Genomic DNA, 21,847 nt, shown 5'->3' on the forward strand with positions numbered 1-21,847 from the left:
AACAGCCTGATAACAGATCTGCAGCAGCTTTTAACAGATGTCGAAGGAAGCCCACCTTCTGAGGCAGTTCAATCGTCCTTTCCTGCACAGAGCATTGATGTTGGCAGTCCAATTTATCAGTCAGCTGCACACCCAGGTTATAAGTCAGTAAAAACTCCACACAGTCGTCGTTGATGGTCACAAGCTCTGGGTGGGGCCTGGGCTCTCTAGAATCCACCGCTATTGTCCTGATCTTTGTGGTGTTAAGGTGTAGGTGGTCGGAGATGCACCAAATAACAAAGTCATGGATCTATTTCCTGTTCTCCTCCTCCAATCCACCCCTGATACAGCCTACTACAGCACTGTTGTCTGCAAAATTTGATACATGCAATGGACTACTAGTTGTATTAGATGTCCAATGTGTACAGCATGAACAGGACCAAAGCGTGCATGGTCCCCTGCAGTGCTCCAACATAGCTGGACACAGTGTCCAACCACCTACTTGCATACAGAGGTCTGACAGCCTGACAGTAAAATCTCTGCCAACAGGTGTGAGCCTATTCCCATCGCTATCAGTGTGTTCTTAAGCACTGAAGCTGGATGGTGTTAAAATCGCTAGAGAAGCCCAAAAATGTAATTCTAAGAGCAAAACTGCCTCTGTCCAAGTGAGAGAGGGATCAGAGTAGCATATAGACATTGGTGTCCTCCACCCCAACCTTCTTCTAGTACGAAAACTACAGAGGGCGAGAGTACGGCCCACCTGTGACCTAAGGAGTTGAAGCATCAGCCATTCCATGGCCTTCATAACAAGAGAGTTAGAGATTTCTATGTAAAACTTCAGTGCTCTTCCTGAGTATGGTTCTCTGATGGTAGTCTGGCTTCCTCCCATAGACCAAAAAGACCGGTATGTCCAGGATGTATATTGTCTCATCTTCAGATAGGAATGGTTCTTTGTGGAATTTGGCAAGGGCATTTCAAGGTAGAAAACCTTGAATTTTTGGATGGATCCAAAAATGTTCATTAATTTGCTGGCAATATTATCTCAACGTGACAGTTTAATAACTTCCGTTTTATTTTTACCTAGGGTGGAAAATTGGATAAGAAGGACCATTAAGTTATTTTTTTAGAAATCACAAAAAATAATTCAGTAGTATTGCAGCTTTACATCATATTTTGACAAATCATTGTGTTTTATACAGCACAGTTGTGTAACAGTCCACTGTTGTCCAACAAACATAAAAATCTGACCTGTTCTATGCATTTCCTGGCATTAATTAGAAAACAAAAATTATAGCAGCCATCATATTAGTGGAATCCAGGAAAGAGGAGAGCTCTGTCACAACCTTGAGCAGCAGAGAGCTTATTTTTTTGCATCTCTAAACCAAATCTTATGAGAAGTCAACCAGTTGAGGAAGGTACCTATCGAAACATTTTCATCTTGGTTTTTCTATATACAGGACTGTCTCAGAAAATTAGAATATTGTGATAAAGTTCTTTATCTTCTGTAATGCAATTCCAAAAACAAAAATGTCATACATTCTGGATTCATTACAAATCAACTGAAATATTGCAAACCTTTTATTATTTCAATATTGCTGATTATGGCTTACGTCTTAAGAAAACTCCAAAATCCTATCTCAAAATATTAGAATATGATGAAAAGTAATTTTTCATTTTAGTTGTTTTTTAATTGCATTACAGAAGATAAAGAACTTTATCACAATATTCTAATTTTCTGAGACAGTCCTGTAGCAGGAAAAGCCAAATTAACAACAATAAAGTGAAACTGCACATTTCCCAAAATGTTAGCATATAGTACATGTCTCTGATCCAAATATTGATACACTTTTAAAGTAAAACATCACTGGAATTGTGTACATTTGGAATCAGACACCAAGAGACCATAATGGAGCTACGGATTAACGCTTATGACATATACACACATTGACTTATCCACAAGTTCTGCACTTGTAACGCAAGACTTGATTTCTGGAGCTCCAGTGGATGTCAGTGACAGGATTGGTTAAGCCTGGTCCATCCTCTCATTTGGACCCTGCCAGTCAACCAGCCACTCACCCAGCCCGGTAACCAGCCAACCAGAGAATTTTAAAGGGCCTGTGATTTGACAGTATCCCATGGGGGGAGATGGGAGGATTAGGATTAGCAGCTGTTCCCCCTCAAACACTAGAGAAGATACGCTATAGCTGCACTGTGCTGATGGCAAATTAATATATGAATAAGACATGCGTTTGTCGTCTCAGATAATGTGCTAAAGCTTCGAGCTTCATAAATAGCATGGAAGGTGTCCTTTTCATGAACCCAGCTGCATGGATCTCCTGTCACACATATAGCTAGTAGGGGGAAGAGAATCGAAGGCATATTGTGGTCGTGAGAAAGGTTTAAAACATCATCTCTTTAATCTGGGAGCACAAAGCCAGCTACAGATTATGCTTCTGCCTCTCAAGCGACTCTGCTGCAGATCCGGTTTAGATGACCCCTGCTAACACCCTCAGAGACAGGGGCTTTTAACCCCAAACAAATACTGAGCAAGCAGCTATCAAATGAGAACACACAGCAAACAAACACACACTATTCAATTTCAAAGCATGAACTGTACCCACTCACAGCGATCACAAAAAAGACACACACCTGCTTGCATCACTGGCCCATAGCCACAGACAATAACAGATAAACACTCGAGCTTATGTCAGTTTCACTTGTATCTATTTCAGGCAATTACGAATGACATGAAAAGCCTATACTGTTGCGTAACTAACAGGTTTGAGGTAGAAATGACACAACTACTGGTATAAAGTGAAAGCTCACAATATGACTGTCACAGATGCCACATCAAGTGAAGATGATACTTTTGTGATGCTGTCAAACAGTTTGACAAGGCTGACCAAAATAGGGGCAACAAATACATGGGAATAAACTGTAGGCAAAACAAAATTCTGACAAAGGACTAAAAGAAAATTTTCGAAAGATGTTGAACTTCTACAGATTTGACCTTGAGGATGATTTGAGGATGACTCTACCTCCTCTACCTTCTGCACAAGGTAAAGCAATCGTCAGCAAGCATCCCCAGCTCCTCCTAGTATCTCCAAATGTTATTGAGAAAGACACTGAACCCCTAACTGCTCCCCTGGCGCTGGTGGCCGGCAGCCTACTGCTCATGGTTCATCCATGATGGGTTAATTGCAGAGAACGAATTTTTCCCATGAAGGATTAATAAAGGATACATTATTTATTTATTTATTTATTATTAATTGAGGAACTGGGGCAACACATTGATTCTTATAGCCCTGTGGGCAAACTATTTCTTTAACTATTTCACCAATCAGACTGTTAGTAACTGGTAGGCTAATGAATAGTTGTCTTTTCACCTGTACAAGTACTTGAATGGCCACATTCAATGCAAAAGAAATGAATTCAACTCCTGTCCAGTGTTTCCTGCCTATCTATCCAAATATTGAACTATTTCTCTCGGCAGATAGACGTATTCTGTATAATTTAGAATATGTTCTTTTTTAAAAAGCTAAGACATTTATATTTAATAAGAAATATTCATTATGCATTACAGTTATCTATACTGAGCTGGAACTTAACCTTTGCCAAAGAGACAGACAGCCGCAGAGCAAACGAAGTTGGAAAGAGGGAGAAAGGAAGATTCGGGAGAGGAAAGGGGTATAAAGGAAGAGTGAATTCGACAGCGGTTTGCCACAATACACTTGAGACCTGAAGGATGAGTCAGAGAGGAGATGGCCATGTCAAAGAAAATTGTGAAAGCAACACACAAAAAAGCAAAGGGGGGTTTCAAGCACAAATAGCATTTTATTTGAACTTAGCTCATGATACTGAGCTCAAAGAGTAAAAGGAAATAGAACTGTTCAACTTTTGACCACCAAATATCATCTGGGAAACTAATTTGCTGGCCCATCATACCAATGTTTTAACCAATATTTGGTCAAAACTCAGATGAGACTAATTGCTATCATTTCCACTCCACTTAAGCCATTTGTTTTTATAAGGGGAACACATTTTTTAATACTTGGAATACTGCAAAGCTTAGCCATTCAAGTTTTATTAAATATTCTGACAGTCTCAGACACCCTTTATGTTTTCTGTTCTGATAAGAATTGTGCTTGCTCATGAACTATCAATGTGCGGGCACATGCACACACTTTAGCCACAGTTCTCCTATTACCCGACAAACTCTTTTTGAAATCTTTCATAGAAGTCACACATAACATGAATCCCCTGTAAGTGAGACATTAAAACCCACTGATATATTTAAAAATGCCAGTTAAGACACACATAAACACCCAATATCACACATCAATTGTGAAATTTGCAGCCCAAAGCTGAGTGTTTGGATACATCAGTACAATCATCAGTCAATTCAGTTCAATAGGGGGATCAAAACATACCTTAAAGAGGTCTAGATTTCATCAGATTGTAATATGTATGCCTTACAAAAGAAGAGTATCAGTTTGCATTTTTATGGTCTGTTATAAGTCTTACTAAAGTGGCTCTCCTGTAAATTCACCACTTTTGCTGCACAATAAGCTTAACATCTTTAAGACATAATTTCTACGATGACAGGAACTCCACAAGCCTCAGTTATAAAGTTCTGAGGTTTTGTGCCTAAGCACTTCATCTATGATTTCTGCAGAGTGAGTGCATAAACTAGACGGTTCAAAAGAGAAAAAAAGAGAGGCCCTATCTGTACTTGAGCACAACTAACTCAAATAAGCGAGTATGATTCATCACTTCCTTCCTATTATGCATGAATAGTGCACAGGGTGTTAACCTAAAGCTACAGTACAAGTTTGGAACACCAGCAAGTGAGTGAAAAAATCCTTGTGTGTTTCCACACATGCCTGTGTGATTTGTGACAGCAATTGTTAATGCTTTTGTGATAATTAAAATATGTATATGACAAGTGTGAAGCTTCTGCTGATCTCTCTCTCTCTCTCTTTCTCCCTCTGTGTGCGTGTGTTCTCAGTAAGAAGGCCTCCAAAAAGCTCTGCTCTCGACCTCTGGTGCCATCTGTCCGTGACAAGGCAGAAATGCAAATCAGATGCACTCAGATAATACACCATGCTCACTCTCTCCATTATAGCAGCCTACAGAAATAAACTAGGTCAGACAGACCAGAAGCCAGCTGTATGTGTGTGTGTAATAAGGCACATGTGCCTGTCTTTGTGTGGGGAGACAGCTATACATGTGTGGGGGGATGGGTCTTGAGTTAACATTGAGGGTTCATAAAATCCTTACTTGTGATGCTGCACAGTGAACAGTCACATTAACATCTAGACAAACAGCCAAGCTCTTCCAGTCAGCACTCCTTCAGTGATTTTAGACTGTGAGGGCACCTCTGGGCTCTGTGACCGGGCAAAGAAGTTGGGTGACAAATAAAGGCTCTTATCTGAGGCTGAAATTAGACCACAGCCAGAGCACAACAGATAGGGAGCGTATTAAACTCTCGAAAATGTACCACCCGGGAGGGTGATGCAACTCAGAGGCAACGCTGGTGTAATGCAGACAGATGCGTCCTCCTCTCTCATATCGCAGCGACGCCTCTGAATTATGAATGAGGCCTCTTGCACCTCCTCAATGCAAAAGGCTTCTCCACATAATGTTCAAAATATATTGTTTGTTTCATTAATACAGCTAAGTAATATATATATATATATATATGTCTATATATTGTCTTTTATTTATATATATATATATATATATATATATATATAAATAAAAGACAAGCCTTTGTTCATGGTACATTGAATATTTGAGGGATGCTATACATTCCATTTGTATGTTGGTAGTCAATCAATGAACAGACGTCTTATTGGTGCTGATCTTACACAAATACTAATGTTGCCAGCGATTGCATTGGAGATGGATATGAATTTCCAACTACTAAATAGAGAAATTAATTTAAATGACTGCCTTTAATTCTGCATTCACAAGTATGGTACATTTTACAATTTAAAATACAGGTTGCCAGGGATAAATATCCGGGGTAAATTAATTTATTTTCCCTAAAAGTATGATATTACTTTTAGAAATACAATAATAGTTTCAAACCTTCTTAACAAAAAATCCATGTAACAAAGAGACCTGCAGCATGTAAAACTGTAAATCAACTCATTCTGTGTGAAACGTACAGAAACTTAAAGTATGAAATGAAGCTGAATAAAGTGATGTGCCTTTCAGAGTAACTTAAAACATGGGCTTTCTATTTATAGTCATTCAAACATTTCCTTCTCCTGCTAACTTTTTCTATTTTCTTTATTCCTCCAACTGATTTCAGGCACAGATAGTAGTTTCAGTCACAAGGGAGGCTGAATGATTCTCATTTCCTGCAGTTTGGTCCTTTTTAACCAAAGGACTCTCCACTCCCTGAATTCTCCGGAGTTCCTCTGTGATATCTGTAGCCTCTGTTTGTCTGGATGTCTTTATCTGAGATTCTGTGTGTACGTACAACCACAATATAATATGCAAGTGTGTACTGTGCAATACGTCTACAGCCATGCAGATATGATTTGCCCACACTGGATTAAAGGGTGATATGAGATGTAAAGGTTAATCATTTCCTCACTGGTAGGTGGAAGGTTAAAATGGTTACAATGTTTTTTTGGTTTGTTTTTGTGTTGGATGATAAATCCATATGTATTTCTTCTGTGGATAAATTAGAAAGCTTCCATGACCTGAACTTTGGAAGTCAGTGTCTGTAAGGTGAACAAACCGAAGCAAATGCATCACTTGATTTTGGCTGGGTAATCTAAAATGTCAAATATTTTTCAAGTGTATCTTCCTCTTTACTATAACTGCATGCATTCCAGACTTTAGTTTTGTATATCATCTCAGGGCTGCTAAAACTTGCCATTTCAAAAATCAGAAAAAAATGGATGATGGGTCAGGGGTCCTGGGATGTGGTTTTGTTGCTGAAGGGACTGCTTGAAGCTCAGCTGAGTTTGGAGTCTGGCTTTCAAGAACCAATAGAAGAGCCAGAATTTGTTATTAACATTTGCTAAATGACAACCCTTTAAATCTTCATGTTTTCAACTTCACATTTACAAAAAAAGATCCAATATTAAAAGAAATCTTTTGTGATCATACTTGATAGGCACTTTTGCTCACTTAAAGTCAAAGATCAACGCGTACACCTCATAAAATAGTTTGGGAGACTGAAGATCAAAGATGCAAAAAACTTTTACACATACTACAGGAGGGTAGACATAAACACGAGTGCGGATGTCATGGAGCCAAGAATGTGAAAATGCCCTGGTTATCTGATGGTTTGGTCAAAGTAGTTTGACTTAAGTGGACAGACAGCGGGACAGTAAGGACAGGTGGAGGACAGGACAGTCAGGGTTTAAATTAGTTTGGCCATCAGGCTTAGTTAATTCTCTTACAGGCAGTTGCACAGTTTTGATTTAATCCCTTTCTAGATTTTTTTTCAATTCTAATTGTCCCAATAAGTCTATCTCAATGGGGTATTCAGTTGTCATTATTCTTGTCTTTCCTCTATACTGGAGAAAAGCTCTTGACACAGTTTGGAACAAGACACCAAATCCACTATCCTCTGCATGGTCTTTAGCAGCAGACAGCCCAGAGAATGAATGCCTCTAGCCAAATCCCCCATACAGGCATCCGTGCGTATAGATAAACTCAGCTCTAATTAGGCAAACCACTGGAAGTGTTGCTGGGGGAAATCTCTCTGCACAAACATATCATCCAGTGACAGCTTTTCAGATTTACTCTTTTCATCTTCGTTTTTCTTTTTGCATATATGTAAGCTGGTGTTGAGGGAGTTAGAGAAACAGTGATATTGGGCCTGTGCTCTTCACGTTTTGGTGATTAACACAATCCTCATTTTTCATGTGTCGCATGTCACCTAAAAAACTAAACAAAGCAAATAACAAAACAACAAAAAAAAACTTGTTGCGCGAGTAGTGCAACATTTCCCAGCCATGCATACTTTGCAGAGTGAACGGTATGCCTTAGATATAGAGAACTTGCTGAGCTTTCCCCTGAGACCTGCGTCATCAGCACTGAGGTTATTTCCTGTAGCTGAAGAGCAGCATGACTCTCTTCCTGTTCTGTGTGTAGAGAAGCATCAGGTTTTGCCACCAGTCCCAGTTTCTCCTTTTCTGGACATACAGTATGTCACAAGGTAGAAGTGGCAAAAGATTGTGTTTCCTTATGTTCCCTTTTTCAAAAAGTTCGAAACCATCTGAATTATCGACACTTAGTCCAGTTTCTTTGTTTCGACATAAGCAGAGCACATCAAAATTGAATAACATTAACCTCTTTAAAATTCCATTTTGAAAAGAACATTTCAAAATGTCCCTTCCAGATGGGAAAACTGTCAGAGTGCTCATGTTTAAATGTCAGACATGTACTGTAGCTACTCTCACTTAAAGAGCAAATCCAATGACTTTGGTGAAATAGTTTTCCCATTCATTCTGCATTCATGGTTTATGATTACTACCTTTAGGCCAAAAAATGTTTGGCTCCATAAAAAAGAGCTGCAGCTCAAGCTCAACAAAATCATCCTAAATGTAGTAAATTTAAGATAGGAAAGGAAAATGTCAGGTGGCACATATGCACTGATGCGTTCTACATTACATGCATGTTTTGTGTTTCTCAGATCACATCACTGTCCAGTTTGAATAAGGACAACGCAAAATATATTTTCAGTCTCTGTAACATACAGTAATTAAGTAACTTGATCTTACTGAAAGCAACCACAAACATTTGATCTCTTTTTAAAGCCTCTCATAAGCTTCATGAGAATACCACCCCTGTGTTTCTGGGGAGGCTTTTCAACATGGTCCCTGGCCACAGCTACCTCCTAACAATAAAAACCTTGCCTTATACAATTTTATTTTGCATTTGAGAACCAGTATCATTCTACCTTATTCTGCAAAAGACCTAGGGGCAATGGCGTTAGATCCCATTGGACATTTTTTTTCCATATCACTTAATTTGAGCCATATACGGACAAATAATTTGGCAGAGAACTTATTTTAGATTTTATAGATTGACTAAGATAGCGCAGGTAAACTAAAGACTCCTGTTGTGATGTGTTGTCAAAAAATGTTGCCCCGTTCCCCTCCATTTTAGCTATCAATGTCAACTTTGACATAAAAAAGGGAATGGGTAGTTTCACTTACCTATATTCATAAATTTATAATACTACTTTATTCCTTCTAAAACGTCAGGAAGAATTAGATGAACAATAGTGGTTGCCTTCTATAAATAAATGAACTGACTTTAAGAATCAAGAGTATTGAATTAATTTAAGTTTATATTTTCCAGCTTGGAGAATATATTAATTTATCTTTTATTAATCCCTAGGAAAATTTGTTCTCTGCAATTAACCCATCATGTATAAACCATGAGCAGTAGGCTGCCGTCCATCAGCGCCAGGGGAGCAGGTTAGGGATTTAATGTCTTGCTCAAAAACACTTGGAGGAGCCCGGAATCGAACCAGGAATGTTTGCTTCCAAAGTCGATTGCGCTACCTCCTGTGCCAAAAATTGAATATATCAGTGCAGTGATGCTGAACTAAATCAATGTTTTGACACGTTATTATTCATTCCTTACATTTAATCCATAAAAAGTAAAATTTCTTTTTCTTTTTTTTTTTTACCTTGGTTACACCACTACATTACTGGTGAATAGTTTGTGGTGGGGGCCACATTAAAATACTATGCAGCTCAATAAAACACAGATGTTGAAATCTAAGAAAACAAACAAAAAAAAACGTCTCAGACAAAACACAGAACAATATTACCCCCTAGTGCCACGCTTGGAGTGGAACGTGTAGTTGACTTTCATTTCCACTCATATTTCACTTCAGTGAATTCTTTGACAGGCACAGCAAATCAAGTAAATGGTGAAAAATGTTTAAAAAATTATGTTGGGAAAAGCACTAAACACCTGTATAGGTACAAGGGAGAGACAAGCTTCACAAAGTTAGAACTGGATGAACAAATGATCAGTTTATTGCTGTACAATTTGTAGTTTAACACAGTGAAAATAACAATAAACTTGCAATAAGGAGTCATATAACACAGTTAGAATAAGAGAAGAACTTGGAAAAAGAAACTGCCAGAAATTGAAAACTCTTGGAAAATAACTGTCCTTAGCAAATGCGTACATGTACACACAAGGTTCAGGATAAAATCAGTACTTCCGAATGCTCTGCTCAAGTTACACAAGATCTATCTACACAAAGCATTGAATAATTAGTACTTATCCTATAATTCTTTCGTGAATCATATCAATAAGCTTAACCCAATTAAGCTACGTGGGTGAAACTTAATTTAGCACAATGCATCCTATAGATATCCTAACATTTTAAATGGCCAAGTTGACGCAGGCTGCATCAGCGAGCCGAGGTTAGTTATCTCTCACCGCAAAAGCAACGACAAAGTAAGCGCTAGAATGCAATGTAACGTCCACTACTCCGTCTCCACCAAGATATCAAACATGGCGTTAACTTAGATAAGGCACCAGAATTGGTTGGAAACTTTAAAACATTGCTAGTGTTATAACCCGACTAGTTTTTGAGTTGGTTTTCACATGGCAACGTATTAATTATTACCAAGTTCACTAGCATGACTAGCCAAAACGCGCTCATTCAATAGGGCTTCCAATGTTGAACGACTCTATGGAGTCACTATACTTTGCACTACAGTTGGACGTCTAGTTGTAAAACCATCTAATTAGTATAATTTTATATGTACCGAATCCGGGGGTTTCTTTCTTATGCGCGATTTCGTGAGCATATTGCGCCCTCTATAGGCAATGCTTTTTAGACGCCTAAAATTCCCAAGGGTTAGACATACTGCTAATCCAAGGCTATAAGACACAAAACAATTAAAATCAAACACGATTGCACATGTTCATAATAAATCGTTTGAAAAATTAAATTAAGGCAAACAATCCTGCATCAAAAATGTTGCAATGTTTGTCGCCCGCCCCAACACATGATTTAACAACATGTCAAGTAACGCATAGAAATTGTAAGAAATGTGCGCTGGGTTACGAAAAAACTGCGACTTAGGTAGATGAATTTGATTTCTGCCGTTCTTTTGTGAGTATGTTGGTTTAAATAGTGCTTTTGTCTTTACACCCATTGATATTATAATACAGAAATCAATTATTCAAAGCAGAAAGACGCACGTGTAAGCAAGCGCTGTGTGGGCATGCGCGGTTAAAAACGAAAGTAAAGCTCGCTAAGGATCTAAATATGTATGCGACTTACCTTTTGGTCGCTACTACTTTAACTACTCACCTGTCTTCGTAAGTACTTTCAACAGCTCTAAACTTTGAAAATATCTAGCTGAATGGCTGTTACATCTTTTGGTGTCACTGATGCGTCAAGATGTGTTCTCTGCTTCTTACACACGTCCGTTGGTTTTATCATGATTTTATCGATATCAACGAGAATAACACTGGAAAGTTTTGTCGCTTTTCAAGTGGCCACAGGTTGTTGATTCATGTAAGCACAGATTTGCTTAATAATATTTCTTTTTCGTTTCCATTTCAATGTTTCCATAACGCCAGGTGCTTTCCTTCAGTAGGAGCCGGAAGCAAAACACCGGTTTGTCAGCTCTATACGAGTGGAGAAATCCAGTGTTGTCTTTGTGGGCCAGGTAAATAAGCGCAGTGATACATACTGTTGCAATGTGATATAACATTTTTATTATTTGATTTCGACACCAAATAAAGTCTGAGAACCTATCAATTGCTAAGAAGAAAACCTCCACTAATAATACTTTTAGTTTCCAGCAAAAGTATGAAACCTTAAGTTATGTACTTTAATTGCACTACTTATAAAAGCATTGCAATGATGAGTATTAATCGGAATGTTATAGATGGAATTACAGTAGCGAGTACTAAAATGTGTTCCAGAATGTTTATCTCCTCAAACAAGCTTGTGATTTTTTTGACAGTTTGCCTCTACAAAGCCTTGTGGATTTTTCATTGGATTTCCACAGAATACCTACATAGTGATCCAAAAAAAGAAAACCCAAACAAACAAAAAAAATGGCAAAATATACAAAGATTTTTGCCAGACAGGAAGCAAAAAGAAATTGAAATTACCTCATGATTATGTTTAAGATTTGTAAAATATACTTGGCCATTTCTATCATAGTTTTACATTAAGCAACTGAAAATTGATTCTCTGATCATCTCAAAATAGTGATTGTTTCAGTGTGTCTGACTTATTTGGTTACATAACTGCTTTTAACCCAAAAATGGTCAAGGACCATATTTTATTATGCAAAGGAATATACTTAGTTCTGATAAGAAATAAGCAACACAACTACCGCCTATCAGCTATCTTTCCCTGGTAAAAGGCCAATGACATTTTTTTTGTGTGTTCGTAGTATGAAGCAAAGTGACCGTAAACCAGCACAATTACTTTGGACATTTTTAATTCAACATAATTTCCACACATTTGTGCATATTTTACATACAAAATACTTGCATTTCCCAATTGTAGTCAATCAATATTGAATAAAGCCATATTCTAATCCTGCTATACATAGTCTTGGGATATGTTGGGCTTTTTGAATAATATAAATTTGTTAATGAAAATAATTTCCCTTTGCTTGTGACTTATGTTATTTTGCAGGTCAGAAGCTCAAACAGGCCTGCAGTGTGAATCCAGAAGATACAGTATGTGAGCCCTGTGCTCAGGGAACATACAACAGTCATCCAACTTCTCTGCAGTCCTGTGAACCCTGTACATCATGCTCTCATCCCAACGGTACAGACTTCAAATCACCATATTTGCCTTTACCCCTATGTTTGAATTGCTGTCTAATACAGGTATGGAACACAACTAAACAAATGAAAGAAAAGTCAGTAAATTAGTACAATTAAAACTTAATTTTTGTAGAAATACCAAAAAACTATTGCTTCTTGCCCTGCTAGCAGATTAAAAGAACTAAAGAAACACCAAAAACATAACTTTGGAAGTGGTGGTGTTTGGAAAGAAATTTGATTTGACAAACTTGATCCATTTAATACTTACATTTACTCACTCAGATGTTAAAAGTATCCAAACAGCAAGTACTTAAAGAATTTGCGAGTTTTTTATAAAATATACAGTTGCATTTGAGTCTCACCAATTTCAATTCACATACTTTTCAATTGAAATAGTACTGTGATTTCCGGACTACTGAGCGCACCCGAATATAAGCCACACTGACTGAAAAGAATAAAAATAAATATGTACACATATAGGTTGTACCTGTCCATAAGCTGCAGGTGTCCACATTGTAATGATATATTTACACAGAAAGATGTTACAAACATTTTGTTAAAATTTTGATTAAATACATACCGATAACATCCACAAATTCGTATTGGAAATACTTGTTTCCAACCAGTGCCTGTAACATCCATCCATCTATTTTCTATCCCCGCTTTGTCCTACTCCGGCTGATCGTCTTCCTCCTGCGCACTGAAACCATCAGTCATCTTCTTCAGTATCAGAATTGAACAGCCTCAGAATTTCATCGTAAACTTATTGGTCCGATGTGACAAGGCCAAATGTTTTGGCGGCATGAAGCTCGGGAGCCCCCAAAAAATCCATAGATTAGCCGCATCATTCTTTAAGCTGCAGTGTTCAAAGTGTGTGAAAAAAGAAGCAGCTTATAGTCTGGAAATTACGGTAAATAGCTGCAATTTGTTGTCAAAAAGATGAAAGTTTGACCTTAGGAAGACCTCAGAGGTCAGATGACAGCTTTACGACACACTTTGCATATTACTTGAAAATAAAATGAGGTTGGCCTTTAATTGTATATTTAACTCAAATCATGCAAAATGACGACATTAGCTGTTTGCGCACTAAATATTATGACAACATTCAATCAATTTATCAACAGATATTAAGACAAGAGGTGGTCAAAGAAGGAGAGGAGGAAGGTGTGTTCGGAAGCAGAGAGTCTGGGAATTAAGAGTATGGAATTTGACTATTAGGACAATGACAGGAAAAGGTAGAGTTGGTTGACATGATGCAGAGAAGGAAAGTGGATATACTGTGTGTCCAGGAGACCAGGTAGAAAGGTAGTAAGACTAGAAGCTTGGGAGCAGGCTTTAAGTTGTACTATCATGGTACTGACAGGAAGAGAAATAGAGTATGTGTTATCTTGGAGGAGTTTGTTAGGAATGTTCTGGAGGTGAAAAGAATGTCAGATAGACTTATGAGTCTGAAACTGAAAATTGAAGGTGAGATGCCCGGTGTTGTTAGTGGCTATGCCCCGCAGGTGAGATGTGAGTTTGAGGAGACGGAGACATTCTGGAACGAGCTTGATGAAGGGGTGCAGAATATCCCCGGAGATTTGAGTCTGGTAATTGATGCAGACTTCAATGGGCATGTTGGTGCAGGCAATAGAGGGGATCAAGAAGTGATGGGCAGATTTGGCATACAGGATAGGAACGCAGGGAGACAGATGGTGGTAGATTTTGCAAAAAGGATGGAAATGGTTATAGTGAACACTTTTTTCCAGAAAAGACAGGAACATAGGGTAACTTATAATAGAAGAGGTAGGAGGACGCAAGTAGACTACAGCTTGTATAGATGAGGTAACCTGAAAGAGATCAGTGACTGCAAAGTAGTTGTAGGTGAGAGTGTAGCCAGACAGCATAGGATGGTGGTCTGCAGGATGACTCATGACAAGGAAGATTAAGAGGACAAAGGCAGAGCAGAGGAAAAAGTGGTGGAAGCTGAAAAGGGAGGAGTGTTGTTTGGTTTTCAGGGAGGTGTTGAGAAAGGTTCTGGGTGGTCAGGGAGAGCTTCCAAATGATTGGACAACTACAGCTAGAGTAATCAGGGAGACAGGTAGGAGAGTACTTGATGTGTCATCTGGAAGGAAAGTAGATAAGGAGATTTGGTGGTGGAAAGCGGAGTACATACAGAGAAAGCGGTTAGCAAAGAAGAAGTGGGGCACTGAGAGGACTTAAGGGAACAGACAGGAATACAGGGAGATACAACATAAGGTATAGATAGAGGTAGCGAAGGCAAAACAAAGGGTTTACGATGACTTGTATGCTCGGTTGGACAGTAAGGAGGGACACAATGATCTATACAGGTTGACAAAACAGCGAGATAAAGATGGAAAGGATGTACAACAGGTCAGAGTGATTAACGATAGAGAGGGAAATGTATTAACAGATGCTAGAAGAGTGATGCGAAAATGGAAAGAGTACTTTGAAGAGCTGATGAATGTGGAAAATGAAAGTGTAGCAAGGGTAGAAGAGGTGACTATTGTAGACCAAAAAGTAGCAGAGAAGTAGTAGTAAGTGAAGTGAGGAGGGCATTGAAGAGGATGAAGAGTGAAAAGGCAGTTATAGGCAGTTATAGTTGAAGGCAGAATAAGGGGGATGCGCAACTAAAGAGGGATAAAGGTGATGAGCCATATAATAGTTATGGGAAAGAGTAGTGGAAACGAGACTGTGAGCAGAAATCAGCATTTGTGAACAGAAAGAGTACTACAGATGCAGTATTTGCTTTGAGAATGCTAATGGAAGAGTACAGAGAAGACCAGAGGGAGCTGCATTTTGTTTTTGTAAAACCTAGAAAAAGCATTTGACAGAGTTCCAAGAGAGGAACTCTGGTATTGTATGAGGAAATCTGGAGTGGCAGAGAAGTATGCTATACTGGTGCAGGACATGTATGCTCGCTGGAGGTATGTGCTGGAAAGGGGAGTAATGAACGTTAGTAGCTGCAAGACAGAGTATACGTGTATGAATAAGAGGAACCTGGGTGGAATGGTTAGGCTACAGGGAGTGGAGATCAAGATGTTGGAGGATTTCAGGTACTTTGGATCAACAGTCCAGAACAACGGAGAGTGTGGAAGAGAGGTAAAGAGACGGGTTCAAGCAGGTTGGAATGGTTGGAGAAAAGTGTCAGGGGTATTATACGATAGAAGACTATCAGCCCGAATGAAAGGAAAGGTGTACAAGACAGTGGTGAGACCAGCGATGCTGTATGCAGGACATAGAAACAGTAACAATGACGAAAAGACAGGAGCCAGAGCGAGAGGTTGCAGAGATGAAGATGCTGAGGTTCTCTTTGGGAGTGATGAGGATGGATAGGATCAGGAATGTTTATATGAGGAACAGCACATGTTAGATGTTTTGGAAAGAAGGTCAGAGAAGCCAGACTGAGATGGTTTGGTCATGTACAGAGGAAGGATAGTGAATATATTGTTAGACGGATGCTGGAATTGGAGCTGCCAGGCAGGAGGTCTTGAAGAAGACTTAAGAGAAGATTTATGGACGTAGTGAGAGAGGATATGAAGGTAGTTGGTGTGAGAGGAGGATACAGAGAATAGGGTTAGATGGAGAAGGTTGATTCACTGGGGCAACCCCTGAAAGGAAAAGCCGAAAGGAGAAAAAGATCAACATATCAAGACTGGTGAATGCTTGGTAGGATTATATACAGTATGATCAAATATTTTAGATATTCTGTGCTGAACTGGATATTTTTCATTTCACCAAAACTGTTTTTTGGTGCCAGTTTATCAGGGAAACTTTGATATGGGCTGACTGTATAAGACATAAGGAAAGATGACAAACTTTAAAGACTGCAGTGCATTAAATTTTTTTTCCATGCTTGGCAAAACATTTTTCCATAACCTTTTTAAATCTAAGGCAGGGACCTTGTTGTATCTCAGATACCTCTCCAAATGTATCATTTGTCTGTTTTGATAATTGGATTTAATATATCTTTAATTTACAGTATAATGGGATGGCAGGGCTCAGGGGGTTAGAGTGGTCATCCTTGTAATTGAACATTCCTGGTTTGATTGCCGCGCTCCTCCAAGCCCGATAAAGTGTTGTTGCGCAAGACAGTGAATCCTAAGAAACGTCGCCCTTGCTTGGTTAAGTGGCTCCCAACTGTGCATGGTTCATTCATGATGGTTTAAATTTAAATAAATGATTACACACAAGTGATTAATAAAAGTATAATAAATAAAAATAATCTAAAAAACAGGGCTTACCACACAGCCATTTTAGATTTGTTGATTCTGTTCAGTTCAGCTAGAAGCAGTTACTGCGTAGTTGGGGGGGGAAGGGCATCATATTTAGGACATTCTATTAAGAAAATTCAGTTTTCTCTTAAGCTATAACATAAAAAAGTTTTAAGCAGAATAAAGACAAACCCTCAGCTTACAGAGTACAGATCCCTTGCAAGATCTGTCAAAATTTCTTGATACAAAAGTAGAGTTTCCCTAATTGATCAATGTGATTTCTGTTCTGATGTGCTTTTTATAATTAGTGACCACATTAACAACTAGAACAGCAACACTGATCATACGTTATATTCAATCACAGATGCCTTGGCTTGTTAGTCAGTTGCCAATGAAGAAATACTTATTCTTGAAAGTTGTAGATGTGATATATAAATATTTTTCAAATTTATTTTTCTAACACTTAAAGTGTTCTTTACAGTTCTAAATGTACACAAGTTCAAGACGAAAATGATACAATTAAGATCTGAAAAGAAAACTGACGTCTCCATAGTAAATTGCAATCACCACCTGAAATCAAAACAAAATGATGACTAATCACCTGAAATAATTAGCTCTTGAGGTCAACTGTCAGGTGAAGTCTGATTCAAAATGAATAATCAAACAAGCCACTATTTGTCTAATTTTGTATTGAAATAATTAAAACCTGAGGTGGCCTGCTGACACAATGTTTAGCAGTCCCACCTCACAGAAAGAATCACAGAAATTCGATTTGAGTTTGTGTGTGGTTCCTTTGTGTTTCTGTAGGCTCTCACATTTCCCCCTACAATTTCAAAAACATTCATTCAGTTAGCCACTGGTTTTAAAAGAGAGTTAATGGTTGTATGTCTCTTTATGTAGCCCTTGAATAAACTAGTGATTCAACTAGTGTACTCTGCATCTCATACACTGCTAACTTGGACTGACTCTAGTGCCCTTGCAACACTGTCTTGATGTGATGTAGATAATAATTACATGGATCATGAGCAGTTATATGAGTTGTTGTCCCTGTAAACTGTGCCAACATAGTTCAGCTTGAGAATTGGTGAATTCTTATGCTACAATTGACTGAGATGTATTTTAAATGTCATAATTCTTTCAGCCAATCTAGAGGAAGAAGAACCCTGTTCTTCTACAAGTGATACTAAGTGTAAATGTAAACAGGATCACTACTGTAGCAGCGCAACAGAAGAAATCTGTAAACTCTGCTACCCTTGCAAAGAGTAAGTTTTGCTTTTTTATCCATGATGGCTTAACACAAAGTATTTTTTACAGTCACAAAATGAAATTGCTTGAACCTGATGTTTGAAGAGTCCCTTAACACTTGCATATCACGATACATGCAACTATAAATTACATTTTTTTTAGCAAATTCAGCAGACTGTATGTGTGAATAAGGAAGAAATTACCATTAACAATGTTCTAATTATTAGGTAAACATGGAATAAAATTATTTGTAATTATGATCATTAAATGATTGTTAATATATCACTGACATTAAGAGCTGGATCTAGTGATAATACCATTTTACTCCGAATCATACAGCACTGCCTGACGAAGGCAGAATGAAACATTATAGTAGTATCAAATGTGCCCCTTATACAACCGCTAAAGCAGGTTCCCACCAGCAAACATCGTCCTTGTGATGAACCATTTCTGCTCTACATTGTCAAGTGTAGTCCTGCATGCATGGAGCTACAATTTATGACAAATAAACAAATCATATGTTTTTTCTTCAACAAATAATCAACTGATCCAACTAAACCAATTCAACAAAGACTCATTGTTGCGGCTATTGAGGGCAGCCAATTTTAAAGATATCAAAATGTCTTTTTCTTTTGGTTCAAGCTGTGGCCCTGAAGGCATCAAAGTACACTGCACAGCCACCAATGACACAGTGTGCAAAGATAAACATGAAGGTACCGTTTACAACATTTACATAATGTCAAATTGCAAACTTAGTTATTTGAAAGTCTTTACAATAACAAATATTAAAACTTGGTATCCTTATTTTTCAGATGATAATCATGCATTGCAAACCAGCGTCACAGTGGGTGGAATTGTACTTGTACTTGTGATTATCTTGACAATATCTTGGATAATATGTGAGTATTTTTGAATAACAGAATATAATCGTGTGCATTGAGAACAAGACCATCTAGTGTTGTCATATGTTTAAATAGTCACTTCATTGTGTTCACCTAAAGCTATGTCTATAATGTAAATACTATCTCTACTATTTTGGTGATGTTTGCTTCAATAGGGAAGAAACAAAAAGTGAAGAATGGCAAGGAAAGAAAAAGTGGAGGAAAAGAGGAAAATGGCAATGCGAATGATATGGTTAGTTATTTTCTTCAATTCTGTCTGCTTTCATAAGTTATAGCATCTTTCAAATCATTCAGTGCCATTTACAAGTCTAAATAGTTTTTATAGGACCCCCCCAAACAAACAGACAAACAAAAAGCTGAAAATATGGTAATATGTTAAGGGCATAAATTGTTGTAGTCAAAGCAAAGATAAAGCTTTGTCACATTATATTTTCAATCTGATCTTAGACTCTTATTTAGACTGTTCCAGTGATTTTTGCAGGGTTGGAATAAATACTGTCCCACCAAAAAGTTTGCACAATTATAAAACTTAGCATGAGGATCTGAGGAAAGGTGCTTTTGCATCCTTATAATACGGAGTAGGAATGTTTATGGTACATTCCAGCTCAAAAGCTGAAATGGTCTAATGACAGCTTTCAGTAAATAAAACAAACAAAAAAAATCTGGCAAAACTATTCTATTTTGTAACATTTATTTTAATGGAAGATTTTTTTTTTTGCAAATGAAGTCATTTCTTATTAGCATTTGCATTTAAGTTACCTTCTTTCTGTTTGAGATGATTTCTTTAAATTTTTAAGTGTTTTTGGCTTACTTTTTAAACTAGTTGAGAATTTTCATGTGTAACAATTATGTAGCATGTAGGCTATTTCTAATTATTTTTAATTCATTTTAATTTCTGCATCTTATTACTCTTATGTCCATAATTTACAAACGTCAAGTAAATATATAAATATCTTAATCTTCATGACATACGGTCTTTCTCCCTCTAATCCCTTTTGTTACGTTTTGTTGGCATAGCTGCCATTTTATACAGGAACAGGTCAGTTGACCTTTTTTGTCCTTATTTGTGTGTTTATGGTGTTGAGTGTTGTCTTGTTGTGTGACATATACTAGTTTTCTCTGCTTTTTTGAATGTTTGTTTTTTAAACCTCTGTGCAGTTAATATTAACATCGGTCATACTTTTACATTCCAGGTGATGCAGCCTCTTTCAGGTAAGAAAAATTAATTCACAAAAGGTTGACCAAATCTTTGTAATTATCAAGTCTAATCATGTAAAAATGTATCTTCTTCATGACCACAGAAAATTTGATTCATGTTTTTGTTGGATGTTTTTAGATGTTGATCTCATGCCTCACCGCAATAGAATTGCAATGTTGCTTGGATGGAAGACTATGAAGACCGTTGCAAGGAGCACAAGAGGTTTTAACCCCACGCATATTGAATCCTGTCAGACAAATCACCAAGGAGACAGTCAGGAGCAGACACTTGAGCTACTGGAGGTTTGGGTGGAGAGTCAGGGTATGAATGCCGCAAGCAAGTTAATAGAAATCCTCGAAAATAATGACAAAAAAAAGAAAGCACAAGAGGTGATGGAAATCTTGTCTAACAATTGAAGATGTACTTTGAACACTGTGAGATTTACAAATATGTTATATATTGATTATACAGGGTTGACTGACTCAGCTGGTTTGTTTTGGGATTATTTGTGTGGCTGGTATTTAACAATTCGATATCCTCTTATGGTATTAACTCTCAGTTTGCGGAACACTAATTAATGGCAGACAGATTTTAGGTTACTTCAATTTCCTTATAGTGCAAATAATCAACCTGAGAGCTATTCATTAATTCAAAAGTTTGACTGGAAAAGAAAGCAAAAAAGTGTAATTGGTAGATTAAGTATGCCTGAATTTGTTACACCTAGTGCGGCTTAAAAAACATTTTGTAAAAGTACTTTGGCATCCAGGAGGACCGCCCTGGGCTGTGATTGGCCAAACTAGAGCTGAAGCTGCGATTGAAGTTGACAGCTCGTTGAATGGCGTATGTTCCCACAAGACACTTGCAGAGAAATACTACTGCCTGGTAATTACAAGAGTAACACCCAGCCTCTGAGACTGTTGAAAGGAAAAAGTTAAAAAATACAGTGTTGACTGGTGTCATGAGCTGTAATGGACATGTATACATCACAAAAAAAAAAAAAAAAAAAAAAAAAAAAAAAGAATTCAGAATCAGAAAAAACGGTGTGTTCCCGAGTTGCCCCTCAGGGACAAATCACGTATTTTCTCATTCTGAAACTATCCACAATCAGTTCCCTGACTGACATGCATCTTATGAACATTTGTAGATAAATAGATGCCAATGCAGACTCAACATCATGTGGTTGACTGTTCAGCAAGAGGGATACTTGAGGAATGTAAAATAGCTAAAAAAAAAAAGGTGAAATTTTTACACATTTTGTACTAAACAGATGCAGAATGTGCATAATAGACATTTAATTAAAATATAGGTCTACGTTTTTCTAGATGTTTCAGCGGCTGTGGATATTTGCAATATGCTATTGTATGCATTTAGAGGTGTGCTTCGCTAAGTGATGCAGGAAAAGATGTTTAACTGTTGTTAAATTGTATATTGTTTGACTCATCTTATGCTTTTATAGAATAAAGATCAAATTTGACAAAATGACCGCTTTTAAATCGTTCTGAAGCACATTT

The 21,847-nt window shown here is 37.6% G+C and overlaps 1 protein-coding gene across 1 annotated transcript; it reads left to right on the forward strand.

Annotated features, from left to right (window-relative positions):
* The first annotated feature begins 11,204 nt into the window (after positions 1-11,204).
* On the forward strand, positions 11,205-21,815 carry fas (Fas cell surface death receptor). The gene is made up of 9 exons (XM_086171404.1): positions 11,205-11,304; positions 11,569-11,657; positions 12,644-12,778; positions 18,133-18,253; positions 18,879-18,949; positions 19,049-19,135; positions 19,294-19,370; positions 20,332-20,350; positions 20,475-21,815. The coding sequence occupies exons 1-9, from the start codon at positions 11,252-11,254 to the stop codon at positions 20,750-20,752; spliced, it is 930 nt and encodes a 309-aa protein (XP_086027530.1). The 5' UTR covers positions 11,205-11,251; the 3' UTR covers positions 20,753-21,815.
* The last annotated feature ends 32 nt before the right edge of the window (positions 21,816-21,847 follow it).

This window comes from Fistularia commersonii, chromosome 2 (assembly GCF_037954325.1).
Source record: "Fistularia commersonii isolate RoL2024-O1a breed Wild chromosome 2, RoL_Fcom_v1.0, whole genome shotgun sequence".
Classification (NCBI taxonomy): domain Eukaryota; kingdom Metazoa; phylum Chordata; class Actinopteri; order Syngnathiformes; family Fistulariidae; genus Fistularia; species Fistularia commersonii.